Raw genomic sequence first — 17537 nt, 5'->3', positions numbered from 1 at the left:
GATTTCACTGGTTTTTCTTTTGTTCCTTAAAACAAAAACAAAAAACACCACCACCACAGTATACTAGCTCTTACATGTGGGTGCTTGACTGAGAGAAATGGCCAATTGCCCTCCATCCTGCCAATCCACTGCCCACCACACCCTGCTGTAGGCTCCTGACATGCTTGGGGATGAGAACAATCTGAGAGAAAGGTGGCCCAGGCACTGGTTTCTGCCTGGGAATCCTCCTCCTGACCTACGTAAGTCCACCACCTGGGAGTCCACCACACCAAGAGACCCCTAGGCAAAACCTGCAGGCAGAGGATGAGAGTAGGTCCAGACCCCTTTACTGTTGGCTCAGTGTGGCCCGATCACCCCAGAGCTGCACCAGAGGGGGTGGTGCCAAGGGGACTCCTTTGCCCACACAGGGCAGTCAGACCCAAAGCACATCTTTATTTGCCCTAAACAAGTGGTTCTGAAACTGGTTTTTCTTTGAGAAACTTGAATGCCTTTCAAAATATGAATTCCCAGGCCCTACCCCAGGCTTAATGACCATATTTTTCAGACTATAAGATGCACTGGACCATAAGACGCACCTAGGTTTTAGAGGAGGAAATAGGAAAAAGGTTTTTGAAACAAAAAATGTGGTAAAATATCTAATAATGTGTGACCCCACTCTACCACTGATGCCCCCCAATACAGCAAGCCAGGTAAGCTACATTTGGACTATAAGATGCACCCCCCTTTCCTCCCAAGTTGGGGGTATGTCTTATAGTCCAAAAAATACAGTAATTAATAAAATGGGGCCTGAGAATTTTTTGTAAAATATTCTTGTGATTGTGGTGCTACTAGTTATTTAGAAACTATTGTCTTCATAAGTACTCTAGCTTCAACTTGTTTTCAAAGGGGATGGGGCAGGGGAGAGAGGACCCTCCTTCCAAGAAAGGGGAGATCCTCAACTGCGTAGTGTGTGGAATGAGAGCGGCAGAACAGGAGAGCTGGCTAGGCCTTCGTCCAATAGGGGGCTGCCCTGTGCTTTCTATGCTCCAGTCACATAAAAAAAGAGAGAGGAGGGAGCCAGAGGGAAACACGTCTGGGCCTTTAGCAGGAATAGCCCCTGGCCCTGGCTCACCTTTAAAGACCATATGCTTCAAGGGCTCTGATTGCTCGCTTATTCCAGCAGAAGTGCCCCCATTTGTATTGTGCACCGGTTTTAGAAAGGCTGTTGGCCATCGCCATAGAGGGTTAAGGAGTACCAAGCGTTCATCTGGAGTTATGCTAGCACGTGGCATGGGTATCGTGTTGCCACACTAGGTCCTGGCAGGTGATCTGACCTGTGTGGGCAGAGGTAACCTTGGTGGGGAGGCCAGGGCGGTTCAGGGAGGAAGAGAAGAGGGACAGAAAGGAACAGAGGGGCCTGGGGAGACACGGCCTACAGGATTTCCTTTTCTTAGACATCAGTGCCTCTTTCTCAACCCAGTTAGGGTGCTGGAAACACTCCTTGTACCTCCTTTGTCCATTAAATGAACCAACAATATGTAAATTACTTTTCAGTACTGAATGGCCTATGAACTCAACCGTGACCATCACTAAACACAGTTCAGGAAAACACTCGGCTATACACCAAAGAATCTCTTCATACTATCCAAACACAACGGCAGTTGGCATGAGTAAGGAGACTTGGCATTACACTGCAGAAACTAACAAATAACTGGACACAATCAGAGAACTCTTATTCTGGATATTGCTCCTGATGGCTTCTCTATGCACAAAAATTTGTTGAACCAAAGTCACTGCCTAACTCAATGTCATTGATTCTCAGTGTCTAACTCTATCAGCAAAGGTACAGTTAATAAATATAATATGCCTTTCTTATATGCAAATATAAATTGGGACTCAAGATAAAAATAACCTTATCTTGACAGGAATTGACAGGAAACTCCATCTTTATCCTAGGCTTAGTGATGCTCAATGGAATGTTCTTGAGGAGCTAGCTACGCACAGTTTACTAATCCTCATTGAGGATTATTTTTTTCAGTATGAATTCTGTAAACCAATTATAGTGACAATATTTTGTTTTTAATTAAAATTAACTTAAATGTTAATATTATTTAGTACTTGTATAGCTACTTTCTATTTATGGCAAATAATACAGATTTTGCATTTAAAGGAGTTATAAAAGTTTACTGTAATTGACTGACAATAAAAAATGTTTTTAAGCATGTAAAATTACTTTCATAATAAACTTGACTTTTCAATAATATTTTACTAGATGAAATAACTATTTACTTAAGTCGGTAAATTAGAAATTTAGCAGGGGTGCTTTGTGCTTGTTTGCATGGAAGCTGAAGACGGTAGTAATGAGTGACAGCCTTTCCAGCATCACTCTGCCTGCAGTCTCCCTGGAGGGGACACACAGCGACTCAGATCCAGGGGCGCTGATGAAAGGTACGTCAATCAAGTGAAGTTCCTTAGTACCAGCTAAGGCCGTGGAAGTGCTCGAGGACTTAAGATCTACTGGGAAAGGTAAGGTGTGGCAGACAAAACATGCCATTCATATCCAGCAGGTTCTTGAATACTACCATTTCATTCAACATAGTTTTGTTGTAACATCAGTGAGATGCTATAGGAACTGGACTCCTGTTACGTCTATAAGCCTATGTCATTCACTTAATGTCACAGAACCTATTGATGACATTGAGTGAGGACTTACAGCATATTCTTTTCATTACTAAAACAAACCAAATAGAACTTAAATGGACTTTTCTTCACTGCATTTAGCAATAACGGGTTCTATGCTATTAATTTCTTAACCATTCCTTGTGTGGTACACAGTGCTGTGAGATCGTCCTTCCTTCCAGTTATCAAATAGAATCCATACCAAGGGCACTGTTCCTCACTCCCTCTTACTGGCTCTCTCGATGCTAATGGACTTGACATTGTAGGCTCCAGTCTCTGAGACTCTGTTGCTCAGGAAACAACACTATCATTCCGGACAGAAGCAGTTATTAGAGGATAAAAACAGTTATGCAATGAGTCTTTAAGTATCCTGTACTGAGAAGACCAGCTAAGTGGGAATTCATGGCCTCCCATTCCCAATTCCCTATCTGAAGCCATCCCAGCTCTGCCCATAATTCACCACCAGTGAGCATTGGGTTATTGATCCTCTTCACATGCATGGAGTTCTGGGGACTACAGGTCCTTTTTATTTCAGCTCTCCCAGGGTGATGCAGCACAGTGACAAGAGTACCACCTGACTCGGGTTTGAACCCTGACCCATCACGTGATGGCCATGTGCCTCTGGGCCCAGTGTCTGAATCCAGAGTCCTCAGCTGCATGGGGAAGATTACACTGTCTTCCTAAGCAGGCTTTTGTGAGGATTAAATGAGATAACACGTAAAGAGCTTATTAGCACAGTGCTTGGTACCCAGTAAGCACAAGTACATGGTTACTTTTATTAATAATATTGTATTACCTAATTGTATAAAGACACTTTCTTCTTTCTGCCATTTATACCATTTTTCATCTTTAACCGAATTTCTTTTTATTATGTATTCCAATTAGTAGTAATTCATATAAAATCCTGTTAAATATATTTTAAAATTATGTATGCATAAATGATTTACATATTAAATATATGTAATTCTATATTCAGGGAAAATATTTCTTATTCAGGTCATCTGGATTCACTTTGCCTGGGTGGTTTTATTCTCTCTTGGTCTAATGACTCAAAATTTGAAAAACCTGAGAAAAACTGCTCTTTTACTTTTTTTTTAAAGATTTTATTTATTTATCTTTAGAGGGGAAGGGAAGGAGAGAAGGAGAGAAACATCAATGTATGGTTGCCTTTTGTGCATCCCCTGCTGGGAACTGGCCTCCAGGGAACTGGCCTGCAACCCAGGCATGTGCCCTGACTGGGAATTGAACCGCGATCGTGTGCTTTGCAGGCCCGCGCTCAATCCACTGAGCTACACCAGCCAGGGCTGCTCTTTTACTTTTTAAAAAGAATTTGAATGTTTTATAGGAGAAGAAATAGATGATTACACAAGGATTTGGTATAGTAGTCAATAAAAAGGATTGTAAATAAAATTTGTAATCATGGTCCAGAATGATCCTGAGCTTGGCAGGATTACGTACAAATTTGAGAAATTTATAGGTAGGGGACTGTGAAATACTACATTCTTTTTTTTAAATTAAATTCTGGTTCAAGTACAGTTTTCTGTCTTATATTCCCAGCCCTTCCCCCCTCAAATACTACATTCTGGTAAATGAATTTACTGCAGCTAAACTGGGGCAGGGCCCACCCTTTAGAATTAGAATTTGTAAACGAAGCTCTACTTTGATTTTTTTTCTTCGAGATTGTTTCTTTGGGGGTTGATGATACAGCTTTATCTCCAATCACAGCCCATTGCCTTTCCCTCAGGCCAGGGGCATCAGACTCATTTTCACTGGGCGCCACATCAGCCTCACGGTTGCCTTCAAAGATCCGAATGTAACTTTAGGACTGTATGAATGTAACTGCTCCTTAACAGTTCAGCAAGAGCTCAGCACTGCTGCTGAGTAGAAACAAGGTGCAGGGCTGGACAAAACAAGGTGGAGAGTCGGATTTGGCCCGCAGGTCTTGTGTTTGCCACCTGTACCAGCCAAGGGAACATATGCAAATTTCTTTCTGCTTTCCAGTTTTCTATTCTTTTATCTTTTAAAAATATTTTTTGTTTTTCAATTATAGTTGACATACAATATTGATTTAGTTTCAAGTGTACAACACAGTATTGTACACTTATATAATTAGACATTTATATAATTTATTGTCATTACCCACATAAGTCTGGCACCCATTTGGTAGCACACATGGTTATTATGACATTATTGACCGTATTCCCTGCACCATGCTTCACGTCCCTGGGGCTGTTTAACTGCCAATAGATTGCGTACCTTTTTTATGCACTCTCCAAACTCCCCTTCTGTCTGGCAGCGATCAGTTTGTTCCTTGTATCTATGAGTTTGTTTCTGTTTTGTTTGTTCATTTTGTTTTTCAGATTCCACATATAAGTGAAATCAAACAGTATTTGTCTTTCTCTGACTTATTTCACTTAGCATAATATCCCCTAGGTCCATCCATGCTGTCCCAAATGTTGACACTCAATTATTTTTCATGCCTGAGTAATATTCCATCACACCATTTCTTTATCCTAATCCATCTGTTGTTGGACGGTTAGGTAGCATCCACATCTTGGCTACTGTAAACAGTGCTGCAATGAGTGTGTGGGTGCACATATGTTTTCAAGTTGGTGCTTCAGATTTCTTTAGATGAATAACCAGAAGTGGAACTGCTGGGTCGGTACGGCAGTTCTATTTTTAATTTTTGAGGAAACTCCAGTTTTTCATAGTGGCCACACCAGTTTGTAATCCCACCAACAGTGCCCAAGAGTTCTCTTCGCTTCACGTCCTCAACAGCACTCGTTCATTGATTTGATGACAGACATTCTGACTGGTATAAAGTGACATCTCATTGTGGTTTTAATTTGCATTTCTCTGATGATTTGTGATGTTGAGCATCTTTTTATATGTCTAGCAGCCACCTTTGCATTCTCTTTGGAGAAGTGTCTATTCAGGTCCTCTGCCTATATTTCTATCACATTGTTTGGGGTTTTTTTCTGGTGTTAAATTGTGTGGTTTTAAAAATATATGTACTTTGGTTATTAACCCCTTACCAGAGGTATCTAATCTCATGTAGTAGGGTTTTTTATTTTGTTGGTTTCCTTCATTGTGCAAAAACTTTTGTTTGATCTTTATTTGCTTGCTATGACATATCCAAAAAATGTTACTAAGAGTGATGTCAAAGCATCTACTCCGTGTTTCTTCTAGGATCTTTATGGTTTGGGGTTTACATTTCAGTCTTTAGTCCATTTTGAGTTTTATATATGGTGTAAGAAAGTGGTCATTTCATTTTTTTGCACATATCTGTCCAGTTTCCCCAACACTATTGAAGAGACTGTCTTTATATAATGGGTCTTCCTGTGTCGTAGATTAATGGAACATGTAGGCATGGGTTTATATCTGGTCTGTTATTTAGGGTTTTTTTTTCATCCCTTCTTCCTCCCTTCTTTTTTCATCCCTTCTTTTTCTCTCTTTGCAAAACAACTTTACTAGAATGAAAACCAACTACATTTATGGTAGATTTATCTAACTAACTTGGATGATTTCCATAAATGTTTACACAATCATTAGAGCAGAAAAATAGTGTCCGTATAAAATAGTAAATATGTCATCTATTTCATCTCAATGCTTGATAGTTTTTAATTTTATCATATGCAAATAGGAAAATTCATTCATATCTCTACCCCTAAAAATTTCTCAACTTTTCATTGAAAAATTAATCACTTATACAGTTAAATCACCTTGGAAATAACTGACTTCTCACTAATTTATTCAAGAACTTAACAAGTTTCAAAGATAAAGAAACAACACTTTATTATAAAACTTATAAAATAATTAAATATTATACATATATTTTGACTTTTCTCCATAACCCATGCTTTTATTCAACACTTTTCCTCAGAATTAATATCACTCAGAGAAGCAAGTGAGAACATATAACAATAGGCTATTAATAAATTAATTTCTCCATAAAATAATAAAATGATAATTATATAAAGAAACAAATAACTTGTAATTTTCCAAGGGTGATGATGTATAAATCATTTTTCTGATGGTAAAATGGCCACTACTCTAAGCCAAGAGAGCTGAGACAGTAGTACCCTAATTACTCCTCTGAGGTGTGAATGCGCATGGTTTCCGTGAGAATGGGAACAAAGGACACCCCGAGTTTAGCAGACCGCTGTCTCCTGGGTCGGTTGTGCTGAGCTGGCAAACCCCTGTTTAAATCGAAACATTTTAAAGCAGTAAAACTGGGTTACATTCATCAAAAATTGAGGAATAGAGTAGAATTATATAAATACATCCTTTATGACCACAGCTCAAAAAATTACAGGAGGACTCAGTCTCGTAAGTTACTCTGGTTTTGGCAAATTAGTGTGGTGTTTTTGCAATTGAGGACAATTTTAAGCTCATTAGTGCCAACCGACAGCGGGCTTTTGAAGACTGAAAATATCTGAAAGATTGGAAAATACTCTTATTCATTGAACGGTTTTGCCATATTATGATTTATTAGTATTAATGTAGCACGAAGACAGATGGATTTTGCTACTGCCACTATGACTTTTTTCTTGTAAACTAAATCCTAGGGCAAATTTAAATATGTCAGTTGGTAGGAAAAAAGCCCACAAGTGGCCTTTAATTTTCCAAGCAGCTATGATAATAAGTAGGGAGCATTACAAATAATGGTCTCCTCTCCTTCAGCACACTGCTATTTAACTCTTCCTAGATTTTTACCAGAAATAAACATTTCACCAATTCTGATTCCCAAAGAGCAGACTGGAGGATCCTGTCTAGCACCAAAAGTTACGAGGTTGATATAATGTACGGGGAGTTAATATTCACCCTTCTTATGAGGGTTTTTTATTTATCCCCAGAGTGTGAATTTCAACTAAATGGCGATCTTAAATAGCCTGTGTTGCTGTGTTTTTAGAATATTCCTTTTCAAGTTGTGAGTTTTAGTCTTGGAGACTCTCTATAAGCAAAATACATTTTAAACAAAATGATACACACACACACACTAAATGAACATAATGTGACGCTTGCCAGTCCAGCGGCAAGCACCGCCTTGAGCACCGGTGGGCTTCCTGGCCAGCTCCTGGCTTGGCGTGTCCACAGCACCAGCCAAGCCGTGAGTTCCAAGTAAACCTTCATCTGTGTCTGATTCCTCCAGCTCTCAGCCTATGACCTGAAGTCATAAAGGGCCTTTTCAAAACTGATGTCTTTGCCATGGGACCCTTTCAGATTCCAAGGGGGATGTGTCCAAAGTTGGCCAGATTCTCACTTTGACAAAACTAAAAGTTGACCTATCTCAGTGTGACTCATCACTGCTTCCATGTACACAGTGCAAATTCATGTGGTTTTCATTTTTGTTTCTCTGTCAGATTTGTTGTCGCTTCCCATTTTCAAGTGCTTCAGAGTACCAGGTGCTCGGGGGAACTGGAAAAGAAGCCCACCTGGTCTTCGGAGCTGTCCCCTCAACGCTGCAGACCGCTGGTGAGCTGCCTCGGCCATCAGCCATCCTGGATCTGGAAGGTGAGCCCCTGGCCCTCAGGTGCTGGAAGGGCAGCAGGGTGGGGGGTGGTGTCAGCTCTTCCTCGTGCATGACTTACAGCACTGCTTGCCATAGAATTTGTGGTTGCAGACACCATGTTGAGGAACTAGATGACACCAGCCGAAGAAATCCACACAGGCTGGATCCTCTAAGATGAGAAAACAGATTTAGTGTGTTAGGAAAAGGCTCAGTCTCTTTTCTTAAGGTGACATCCTGCAGATGTATCCACCTGCCCGTGCTTCTGAGTGGTTTTTCTTCTTATCCATTAGGACTTTGGCAGGAAGGTGGGGAAAGCAGCATTCAGACATCGAAAGGGACTATGACCCTTAGCAAAATTTAAACAGGTGGGAGAAAAGTGGCTATTAAGACAAAAAGTCATCTCTAGTTAGAGATGATCTGCTCCTCCCCAAATAGCCTGGGATGTACATTTTGCACCCAAGGAAGTACCTAGACCGGCACATTTAAAATCACTGGAGGATCTTGTGAAACCACTGGTTCTGGTTCCGAAGGTCTCTGGTGAGTGCTGGGGTCCTGTACTTCCAACAAGCACACAGCGGATGCTGCTGCTGGTCTGTGCAGATTACTTTGGGGAACAAGCAGCCAATGTACTGGGAGTTGGGACACCTGTATTGGAGACCCAGCTGCAACACTCTGTGTAGTTTTAAGTAAATCTCATAGCCAATTTGCAACTAAGTGAATGCAAGTCAACAGCAGTCCTTTCTAACTTCTTTAAGCAGGACAGCAGATGAGATTATTGATTGGAAGCAGGACGCCATACATCAGGGATTCTGATCCAGAAGGGCCTCATGAGACACAGAATGCATATGAAACTGTAAGTAAGATGTTCTTTATGTAAACACAATACATGTTTGAGGAGTTAGGGCCCAGCCATTGTACTGGATTCTCAAGAATTTTTATTTATTTAATATTTGGGGTCTACCTTCTATGTGATTATTCTCATTCATAGCTGGGGTGGTTCCCCCCTCCTCTATGCAAGCCCTGAGTTGCCTTTACCTTCAACTCACACAAAAACCCACATTGCCCATGGGCATCTACTCAAGTGCCTTTGGTCACAGCGTGCAAAACTCTCAGCTCTCTTGCTGCACCCAATGGTAGCCTCCCTTTCTACGATCCAGAGCTGCTGAAGGTTAGTTCTTCAAGCCTTTGTTCTTCTGCCTAAAATTCCCTTTAACACACACACACATCCTGCCTCATACTGACCCCTGTGATCCCTAAGCCAGTCCATGTAATGCCTCTACCCCAAACTCGCCATTAGCTCCCAGCCACTCAGAATAGACGGTAGCTCTGGCATTGGCTGACCAGGTTCCTCCTTCCTTTGTACGTGTAATTGCGTCTGGAGCCATCAGACTAAACAGTGGAAATTTGAAATCACTGATGGTGAAGAAAGGAGGAGATGGTCTAGGAAGATAGGACAACTTTCTCAAAATGGTGCATACCCCCCCCCCCCCACACACACACTACTCCTTAGCTTTCTACTGAGAAAGGCTGCCTAGAGGTGGCCTAGCTCAGAGCAACTGCGTATTATTTGTGCTAGCCTCAGATAAGAGGGGGGGAGGGCAGAGGAAGGGAAAGTGATGCCCAGAGCCTGGAACAAAGGCTGTAGAAGTAGGTAAACAACAATGTAGAGAGAGAGAGAGAGAGAGAGATGGGAATTGAGTCAGAGTCCTGAAGCTGATTTACCACAAATTGGAGAGCGTAGGGTAAAAGACTGGATAGTCTTGGAAAAGCTGTGATTAAATAAAAAGACAACTCAGCAGATACATGATTCTTTAGCCCAAGGAAATCCAGTTAGGCTGAAAAAAATATGCCATGCTGTTCGATTGCTTCTAAAGAAGTTGCACTCGTGGGGAGTGGCAGAGTCCACCTGGATAACTGAATTTCCCATTTTCCCATCAGCATTCACTGCACGGCCTTTGAACTAAGAAAACATTTAAGCCATAGTCCTACGACAATACATATTCACTCTAATTGTCTGTAATTAATTTATCTTCTCAATTAATATGTGAGCTCCTTGAGGGCAATTCTTGTTCACGCTTGCATTCCCACTGAGTAGTACAATCTCTGGTACACAGTGCTTACTTTCCCATGTGTTTGTTCAGTCACAATTTAGTTTGGAAAAATGGACTTGCAAGATTACCATTTCTCCCTTTCAAAGTAAGAGTTGATGACTAAAAAGCCTTATCATATAATTAACTCTCCCTGCATACAAGATCATTCTGAGCAGGAACTGCCTGGATGTGTGCCTCATACACCTGCAAGGAGCATGGTTCGCATAGACCTGGATGTGAAGGGCGCCCCCTAGAGGAGTGAAACACCATGAACTGCACAAGCAAATGGGGGAGGTTTTTGAAACATTCTCTGAAGACTAGTAAAATTGATGGAGTGTGGGCTCCTTGTTACCTCTCTTTTCAGGAGCTGGGCAAAAGTTAGTGTTACAGGCTCGCATTGCTGGAGGTTTCTGTTGGAGCAGACAACTGGCGGAAGGCCGGCCCTGCTGCACACAGTGGACGGATCGGGTCTGGACGCCGCCTCCACAGGTCACGGTGCACTGCAGAGAAGAGGAGGGAGTCAGAAACACTCAGCTGGACAGCATCCTTTTAGTGTCAGCGCTATCAGAGCATCTCTAGGCTTTACGACATTACCAGGGTGCCTGTGATAAAACGAATCGTCCAGCGCCAGGTACATGTGCTCACCGTCTACAGTCTCTTCTAACATGTGGGAGCCATTTGGCCTGATTAGAAGGGTCTTAGGCTAATGCTTGTTCACCCGAGAGTGCGTCTCTCCCCGTTAAGTGACTCAGAGAGAAGAAAGCTTCCAGAAATACAGAAGCTGCCCTAAGAATGCAGAAACAAATACAGATACATCTAGGCAATTAATCGCAGTATGTAAAGAATTCCAAATAACCTCTGCAGATGCAATGGTGGTGGGGGGGGGTAGTTCAAAGCGAGGGCAGCAAAAGAAACAATACTCAAGAGGCTCTGGAACCAAGCCCTCAGTGCCCAGCCGAGTTCCTAGTTAGCACGGTGGATACGCTGCTTTCCGTGGTCAGCGTTATTACTGTCCACTTAGTGTTTTCCTAAAAAATAAATGACTGACAAGGGCTGTTAGCATCCTTACGTTTTCATGTGTTTCTGAACAAAATAACAAAGATTTCATAACAAAAGAATAAATAAGAAAATATTGTCAGGGGAAAAGCCCTTTAAATTGATTAGCTTTTATTTTGCTTTTTAAATTTCACTATATTATCATTTAACTTTCATGGGCCATTAGTAGCACAAACAGGTAGGGGCACAGATTTGGCATGCTGGTGATGCTTTACTGATCTACATAATCATACAAAAGTCAATTTCCAAATCTGTTAAATGAATGAAATGATAAAAATTTTAAAAAGCAGTCCATAGCTGTAGGTATTGCACCTGGGACACAGGGAAGCACACAGATACAGTGCCCACTGATCTGGAGAGAGAGCATCATGCTGATTTCCTTTCTCCGGGTACACTTCCCAGACTGTCTCTCTCTCTCTCTCTCACACACACAGCTGACTATGGAACAGCCTAGGTTCAGGGTGTCCATACCCCATGCAGTTGAAAATCCATGTATAATTTTTACTCTCCTCAAAACTTAACTACTAATAGCCAACTGTTGACCAGAAGCTTTACTGATAACACAGTCAATTAATAGGTACTTTAGTTATATGTATGTATACTGAATTCTTATGATAAAGTCAGCCAGAGAAAAATGTTATGAAGAAAATCATAAGGAAGAGAAAATACACTTCTAGTAATTATTGAAAAGATCCACGTGTGCGTGGGCCTGTACAATTCAAAGCCATGTTGTCCGAGGGTCAACTGCATACATACATGTGTACTTACAACACATATGCACATGTGTATATAACTATGCAGGAAAGTGTGTGGATAAAAACACAGACACACGGGTCCTTGCCCAACCCTACACTTCACAGAGAGCTGTGGGCAGCATCTTGACTGAGTTCTTTGCACAGCTGTGCACCACCATTGGCTGAAATGCTGCGTGGACCAAAAGGCAGCTTTGGATTCCTGAGGACGTACTGTTCTCTCAGACAGCACCACATACTCCTACCGATAAGCACCAACTGACATGACCAACACTTCACCTAAGTCTTCTGAGAAAAAGGGTGGCATGACGTATAATGAGGTGAAAAAGCTGGGGGTCCTTGGCTGAACTGCCTAACTCTGAGCTTTTGCTGCCTCATCTACAAAATAGGGACAACAATATCCACAATGAGACTATTAAAAGGGTGAAGTGAGAGAAGAGCGAATGCATATAAAAGCATTTAACACAGTGTATAGCAGTGGCTTGACAAACGTTGACTATTATTATAATATTATTTGGAAACATAAGAACCAAATGAGTCAAGACTGACTTTTAGAAGGCAGATGACTCTAGCAGTAGATTTAATAGCAGCGACAAATGCGAACATTAGCACTATGTGACAAGCCAGGTACTAAGTGCTTTGTATTACCTTATTTACTGAAGAAAAAAAACCTTGCAAGATATCTTCTCACTGCTTTAGATGTGAAAACTGAGGTCCACAGATTCTGTAACCTTTCAGGCCACACAGGTGGTGGGTGGGCCAAAGAACGTAAGCCCTGTATTTTGTACCTGTGGACCGGTATCTATCAGCAGCCCCTGGTGGACTGCCTCCTTTTGAGTCTCACTTAAATAGAAACCTCATAAATGTGTGTGCACTCGCCTGTTGCCATGGCGATGAATACCATCCAGCTGCCACACTGTACCCTGGACAGGCCCCTCGGTTGCAGGTTTCTTCCAAGTCCAGGTTTGGCTTCTTAATGTTGCGGCACCTTCTCTCCGGGAAAGTTATCAGCTTTCCCTGGAAGGTCTTCTCACTGCATTTCAGCTCCCTCTTCCTCACACCCAAACCACAGGTCGCGGAACACTAGGAGCCAGAAAAGGAGGCGTAAGTGTGCAGAGCAGACGGGTTCCAACCTGAGGACATACCATCCGCGTGGAATTCGAAGGACCATACAACTCTGGCACCAGGTCCCTCACATTACAGGTGAAAAAGCCAGCGTCACAGAACTCACCAGCACCATAAAACAGAATGAGATGCTGCTTCTCTCCACCCCCTTTCACCTTCAGTCTGAAGTACTGTTATAGCTGTGCAGGCGCCTCTCCAGCCTCTGCCTGTTTTGCACCTCACCCCTTCTCTCTGACATGAGAACCTGCCTGTTCCACTCCTTCACTTCCATGTTAATTGGCCCCTAATGTCTGTCTATAGGGCACATTTCTAGGATACATCACCTGAGGCCCTTCCGCTCTGTCCCTGGTGACCTTGGCAGCTCCTGCGCACACCTGATGCCTCCTCACTGAGTGTGTTCCCTCGTGTCCCCTGCATCGTGTCCACCCTTGGACTGGAACAGGCTCTCCCCAGCCCCACCTCTGTCCCATTCCTGCTCATCCTTCAGGCCTGCACTCCCTGGAAAGTCTCCACTGACAAGGCTTTCTCCCCATGTTGGGCTGGGTGGACCTTGACCGCCCTGCGGAGTGACAGACCCCATCAGGGCACTCCGCACCCCGACCCATGTTTCTGCGCCTCCACTGCCCAATCAGGGTGATAGCCGCTTCACCAATCTTTAATGAAGAAGGCAGGCAGGAAGGAGGAGTGACCTGAAGGTACCTGGCACACACGTGTTGAATGGAAAGCAGCTCCAAGCATCTGGTGGCAGTGCAGAAGCTGGGCGTGAACAGCAGCAGCCACACCGCCACACCTAGCAGTACATCGGGGCTCTTACCTCACTCCACGAAGAGGCGGCCCACTGCAGCCGGCTGTTCTTTGGGCACCGACCCAGGACACAGCCCTCCTGCGACTCCGGCCTGGGGGCGCGGGCGCACAGGCTGTCCGGGAGGCCCTCAGCCATGGAGGCGCCCCTGCACAGCACCGTCCGTTTCCTCATGCCTCGTCCACAGGTCTTGGAACACTGGAGATGGGGAAAAAATGCCGTTGGCATTCTCATTTCAAATGATTTTCAGGTTCTCAGGTACAGTTGCTTTTAGTAGTAAAAAAAAAGGATTAAAGAAAAATACTCCCTCAAAATATTTCCATGTGAAATTCGGAGTAAACACCGTGCACTAAGGCCCCTTCTCTCGCTGGAGTCCTTAGTTGATTCTCCGAACACCCAGCTCCTTTCGCCACACCCACCACGCACATTTGGCTAGAACAGCCCTCTGAATTGTCCTTTGGTAAATTAGAACTCCTAGTTGCAGACAGAGACCCTACTCAATGCCATGCACGACTTGGATTTGCGTCTGCGATAAAGGAACACATGCCCTCATTTTAAAGGACACGTAAGCATGCTAGATGTTTCTCCCCACCACCAACTCCTTATTCCCTTAACAGATACACTCTTTACATTTAAAAACATTTTTCATATTGTTCTATCACTTAAAAAGCAAAGCAGAACCTTGTCCTGACCTCTGTTTGGGACATAGTAGTGCCCTGTTAAACTGAATCTGATAGAAATGCCCTCCATGCCAGTAGGCACCCTGCAGGAGGGCAGGGCGGAAATGGGGCCCAGGGCTGCCACTGGCCTCACGGTTCAGGCAATACAACCCCCAAAATTGTATTATTCCCTCAAATTGTCTCACCATCGGTGGTTCAGCAGAGGCTGGGCAGTTACAGAGCAGAGTTCTCACCCTGGGCACCATTCGGACCAGGCAATTCTTGTGCTGGGGAGCAGTCCAGTCCGTTGTGGGGTGTTTCCCTCACCAGCGGCACCTATCCCCCACTCGCTGTGCCAATGAAACAGGTCTCCTGGCACTACCTAGTGCCTCCCTGGGGGCAAGCTCATTTGAGAACCTCTGAGTTGTAAATGACAGGTAGCTCTATGCTTCTTCCAACTTTATAACTTGACATTTCACTGGGAGTTGGTGACAAAAGCAAACTTTAGGCCCAACTCCTCTCTGTATTCTTTCAACCCCCCCTTTCATTGAAGCAACAGTAAAATCCCCTTTTTATGCCTCACCCTTTGTATCTGTCTTTTCCATTTGCTTCAGCGAATTCAGTCGCCGGTCCCACCAGCCAATGCTCTGGCATTCGAACGCTGTCTTTCTGTGCTTCTATACCAGTGCAGCCCCATGGCCCCCCCACTCTGCACTAACTTCTGGACTTCTAAGGATTCCCAAATGGCGGGTTGCGTGAGAATCACCGAAAATGACAATGACAATGTCCCTCACATGAACTCAGCGTAGCCCTCAAGAAGGTGTGAAACCAGCTGACAGCCTCTTGGGAAGCAGAGACGCCACCTGTATCTTTGTTGCTGTCATTTTCCATGAGGAACAAGACCCACAACTCGCAGCTACCTGGGACCAGGGCCCGGAGATCCACTCTGGGGGGCAGGCGTGGCTGTTGCAGACTTGCACTTGGGTGGGTGTGCTCACTGGGCAGAGAGAGTGCAGCACGGCCGCCTCCTTCAGGAAGGGCTGCTTCTGGACACATTGGATTTTCCGGCTCTGCTGGCCCCCCGCACACGGCCGGCTGCACACACTCCACTCGCCCGGCCTCCAGCTGTCAAGGAAAAGCAAAATTACTCCAATAAAGCTCAGACTTGGGCTCGTGCCTTCCAAAGCAGTTGCTGTGAAACATTAACCACCTGATGAAAGCCTTAGGTCAATTTTAGGAGCAATAAGGGAGATTCCTACTAATTCTTTTTTTACAGATTTTGAAGCTCTCACTAATACGGCCCAGCCATTGGGTGTCACATTCAGTCACCACAAAATTCTGGGGAAAAATACATTCCTGCCCTTCCCGGGGAAGAAACATGTGCCACTTGGGAATCTAAGCCACCCATTCATTCAGCCAAATTTCTTGGGATCCTAACTTCGCGCCAGGCACTCTCCTAGGTATCAGGGTTGGAAAAAGGAATGAGGCAGTGTTCTTTCCATTAAGAAGCCTACAACACCCTGACGAGGCAGATACGCTAACAAATAAAGACAACACTTTCCGGTAACCACCACAATCTTAGTTAATATAAACTACAACAGTGAGGTTCGTGGAGGAGTGATCCATGGTGGGCATATGTGTAGGGTGGAGGGGTGCATTCAGGGGAGGTCTCACAGAGGACATTTCTAAGCAGGCAATTCCACCACCTAATTCTCTTGTTAGTCTTAAAATTTACTGATGAGTTAGAGATGTAACCTTGCATTCTTTATTTAAAAATTGCCGGACCACCTTTTTCCACGGCAGTCTGAGCCTTGGATTCTATTTGAAGGCCAATCAACCGAAACTATTAATCCTTTTCAATAACTACTTTGATTAACTGAAATTCTATGATTTGAAGACCTAGAGTTAAGAAGACCTATCAGATATTGATCAGTAATCACTGGAGCCAGAGAAATGCCTAAAACTCAGCTTGATCGACCAATATTCTCAGTATCATTTTAAGAAATAAAATGTCACAAATATGCTTTCATTATATCTTTGCATTTCTCTCACCTTCCCTAGCCCTATAATTTTTTTCCTCTGGTTTCTGCACAAGCCTGATGTGTGAAATTAAAGACCTGTAGTCCAGAGAACTTAGCATGTGGATTTAGGATTATGTGTGCTCTAAACCACCCCATAGTCCATATTATCTTACCTAAAGAAAGACTATGTCAAGTAAAGCATTTCTACATTTGTATAATTATTTGATTTTATAATAAGACATAAAGAAAACATATTATGAAATCAGTAGCTTTAACACTTCTATAAAAATGGCATTTTGTCTACCAAGTTTCTTTCCTATTCAAGTTTCCTTCCTTTATGTGGCTAAGATGATGACTTTGTAGAAGCAGCGGGAAAAGCATAACACGCATGAACTTTGTGCATGGCAGGCATGGTGCCCACACCTGGCCTCCTTCCCTGCGCCCTTCCTCACAGCCCAGACCCCTACAGTGTTCGTTTCCCACTCACTGATCTTTTATATGACCTCTTCTTACATGACCTCTTCTTACAGTGTGTCTCTCACCACATCTCCATGACTTCTTTACGCATCTGCCTGCTCCATTTGGTTGTAGGTTCACTGAGCTGCAAGAGCTCAGTGGCAAGAGCTACAAGCAAGTCATTTCCACATCCCAGTGCTCGGCTCAAAGCCGGCTTACAGAGAGGCCCACACGTGGCGTAACAGCTACGTGGGAAGAGAGTGGAGCTGGCTCAGATTCCTTTCTTTGTCCTTCCAGCTCCAACAGTCTGAGTCTAAACTTTAAAGTTCTAGGATCTCCCTAGGGAAGACTATCCCCATGAGTCCCTTTGATTTCGACAGAAAGTAATGAGATGTGAGTAACAGGG

At 43.5% G+C, this 17537-nt stretch overlaps 1 protein-coding gene across 4 annotated transcripts in view; it reads right to left on the bottom strand.

The window, feature by feature from the left end:
- Window positions 1–7503: 7503 nt before the first annotated feature.
- Window positions 7504–17537, bottom strand: part of ADAMTS18 (ADAM metallopeptidase with thrombospondin type 1 motif 18) — a 125551-nt gene continuing 115517 nt past the window's right edge. For all 4 annotated transcript variants that reach the window (XM_037037931.1, XM_037037928.1, XM_037037929.1 and 1 more), the window contains 5 exons: window positions 15575–15779; window positions 14008–14193; window positions 12948–13151; window positions 10613–10760; window positions 7504–8339 (listed from right to left, as the gene is read on the bottom strand). In XM_037037931.1, coding sequence (XP_036893826.1) covers window positions 8224–8339; window positions 10613–10760; window positions 12948–13151; window positions 14008–14193; window positions 15575–15779 — 859 coding nt within the window. In that variant the 3' untranslated portion in view covers window positions 7504–8223. The remainder of the gene's footprint in view (window positions 8340–10612; window positions 10761–12947; window positions 13152–14007; window positions 14194–15574; window positions 15780–17537) is intronic.

Source organism: Sturnira hondurensis, unplaced genomic scaffold, assembly GCF_014824575.4.
Source record: "Sturnira hondurensis isolate 20B ecotype Veracruz unplaced genomic scaffold, ASM1482457v3 Scaffold0023817, whole genome shotgun sequence".
Classification (NCBI taxonomy): Eukaryota; Metazoa; Chordata; class Mammalia; order Chiroptera; family Phyllostomidae; genus Sturnira; species Sturnira hondurensis.
The sequence above is the reverse complement of the archived record's forward strand: the minus strand, read 5'-3'. Positions and strand labels throughout refer to the sequence as shown.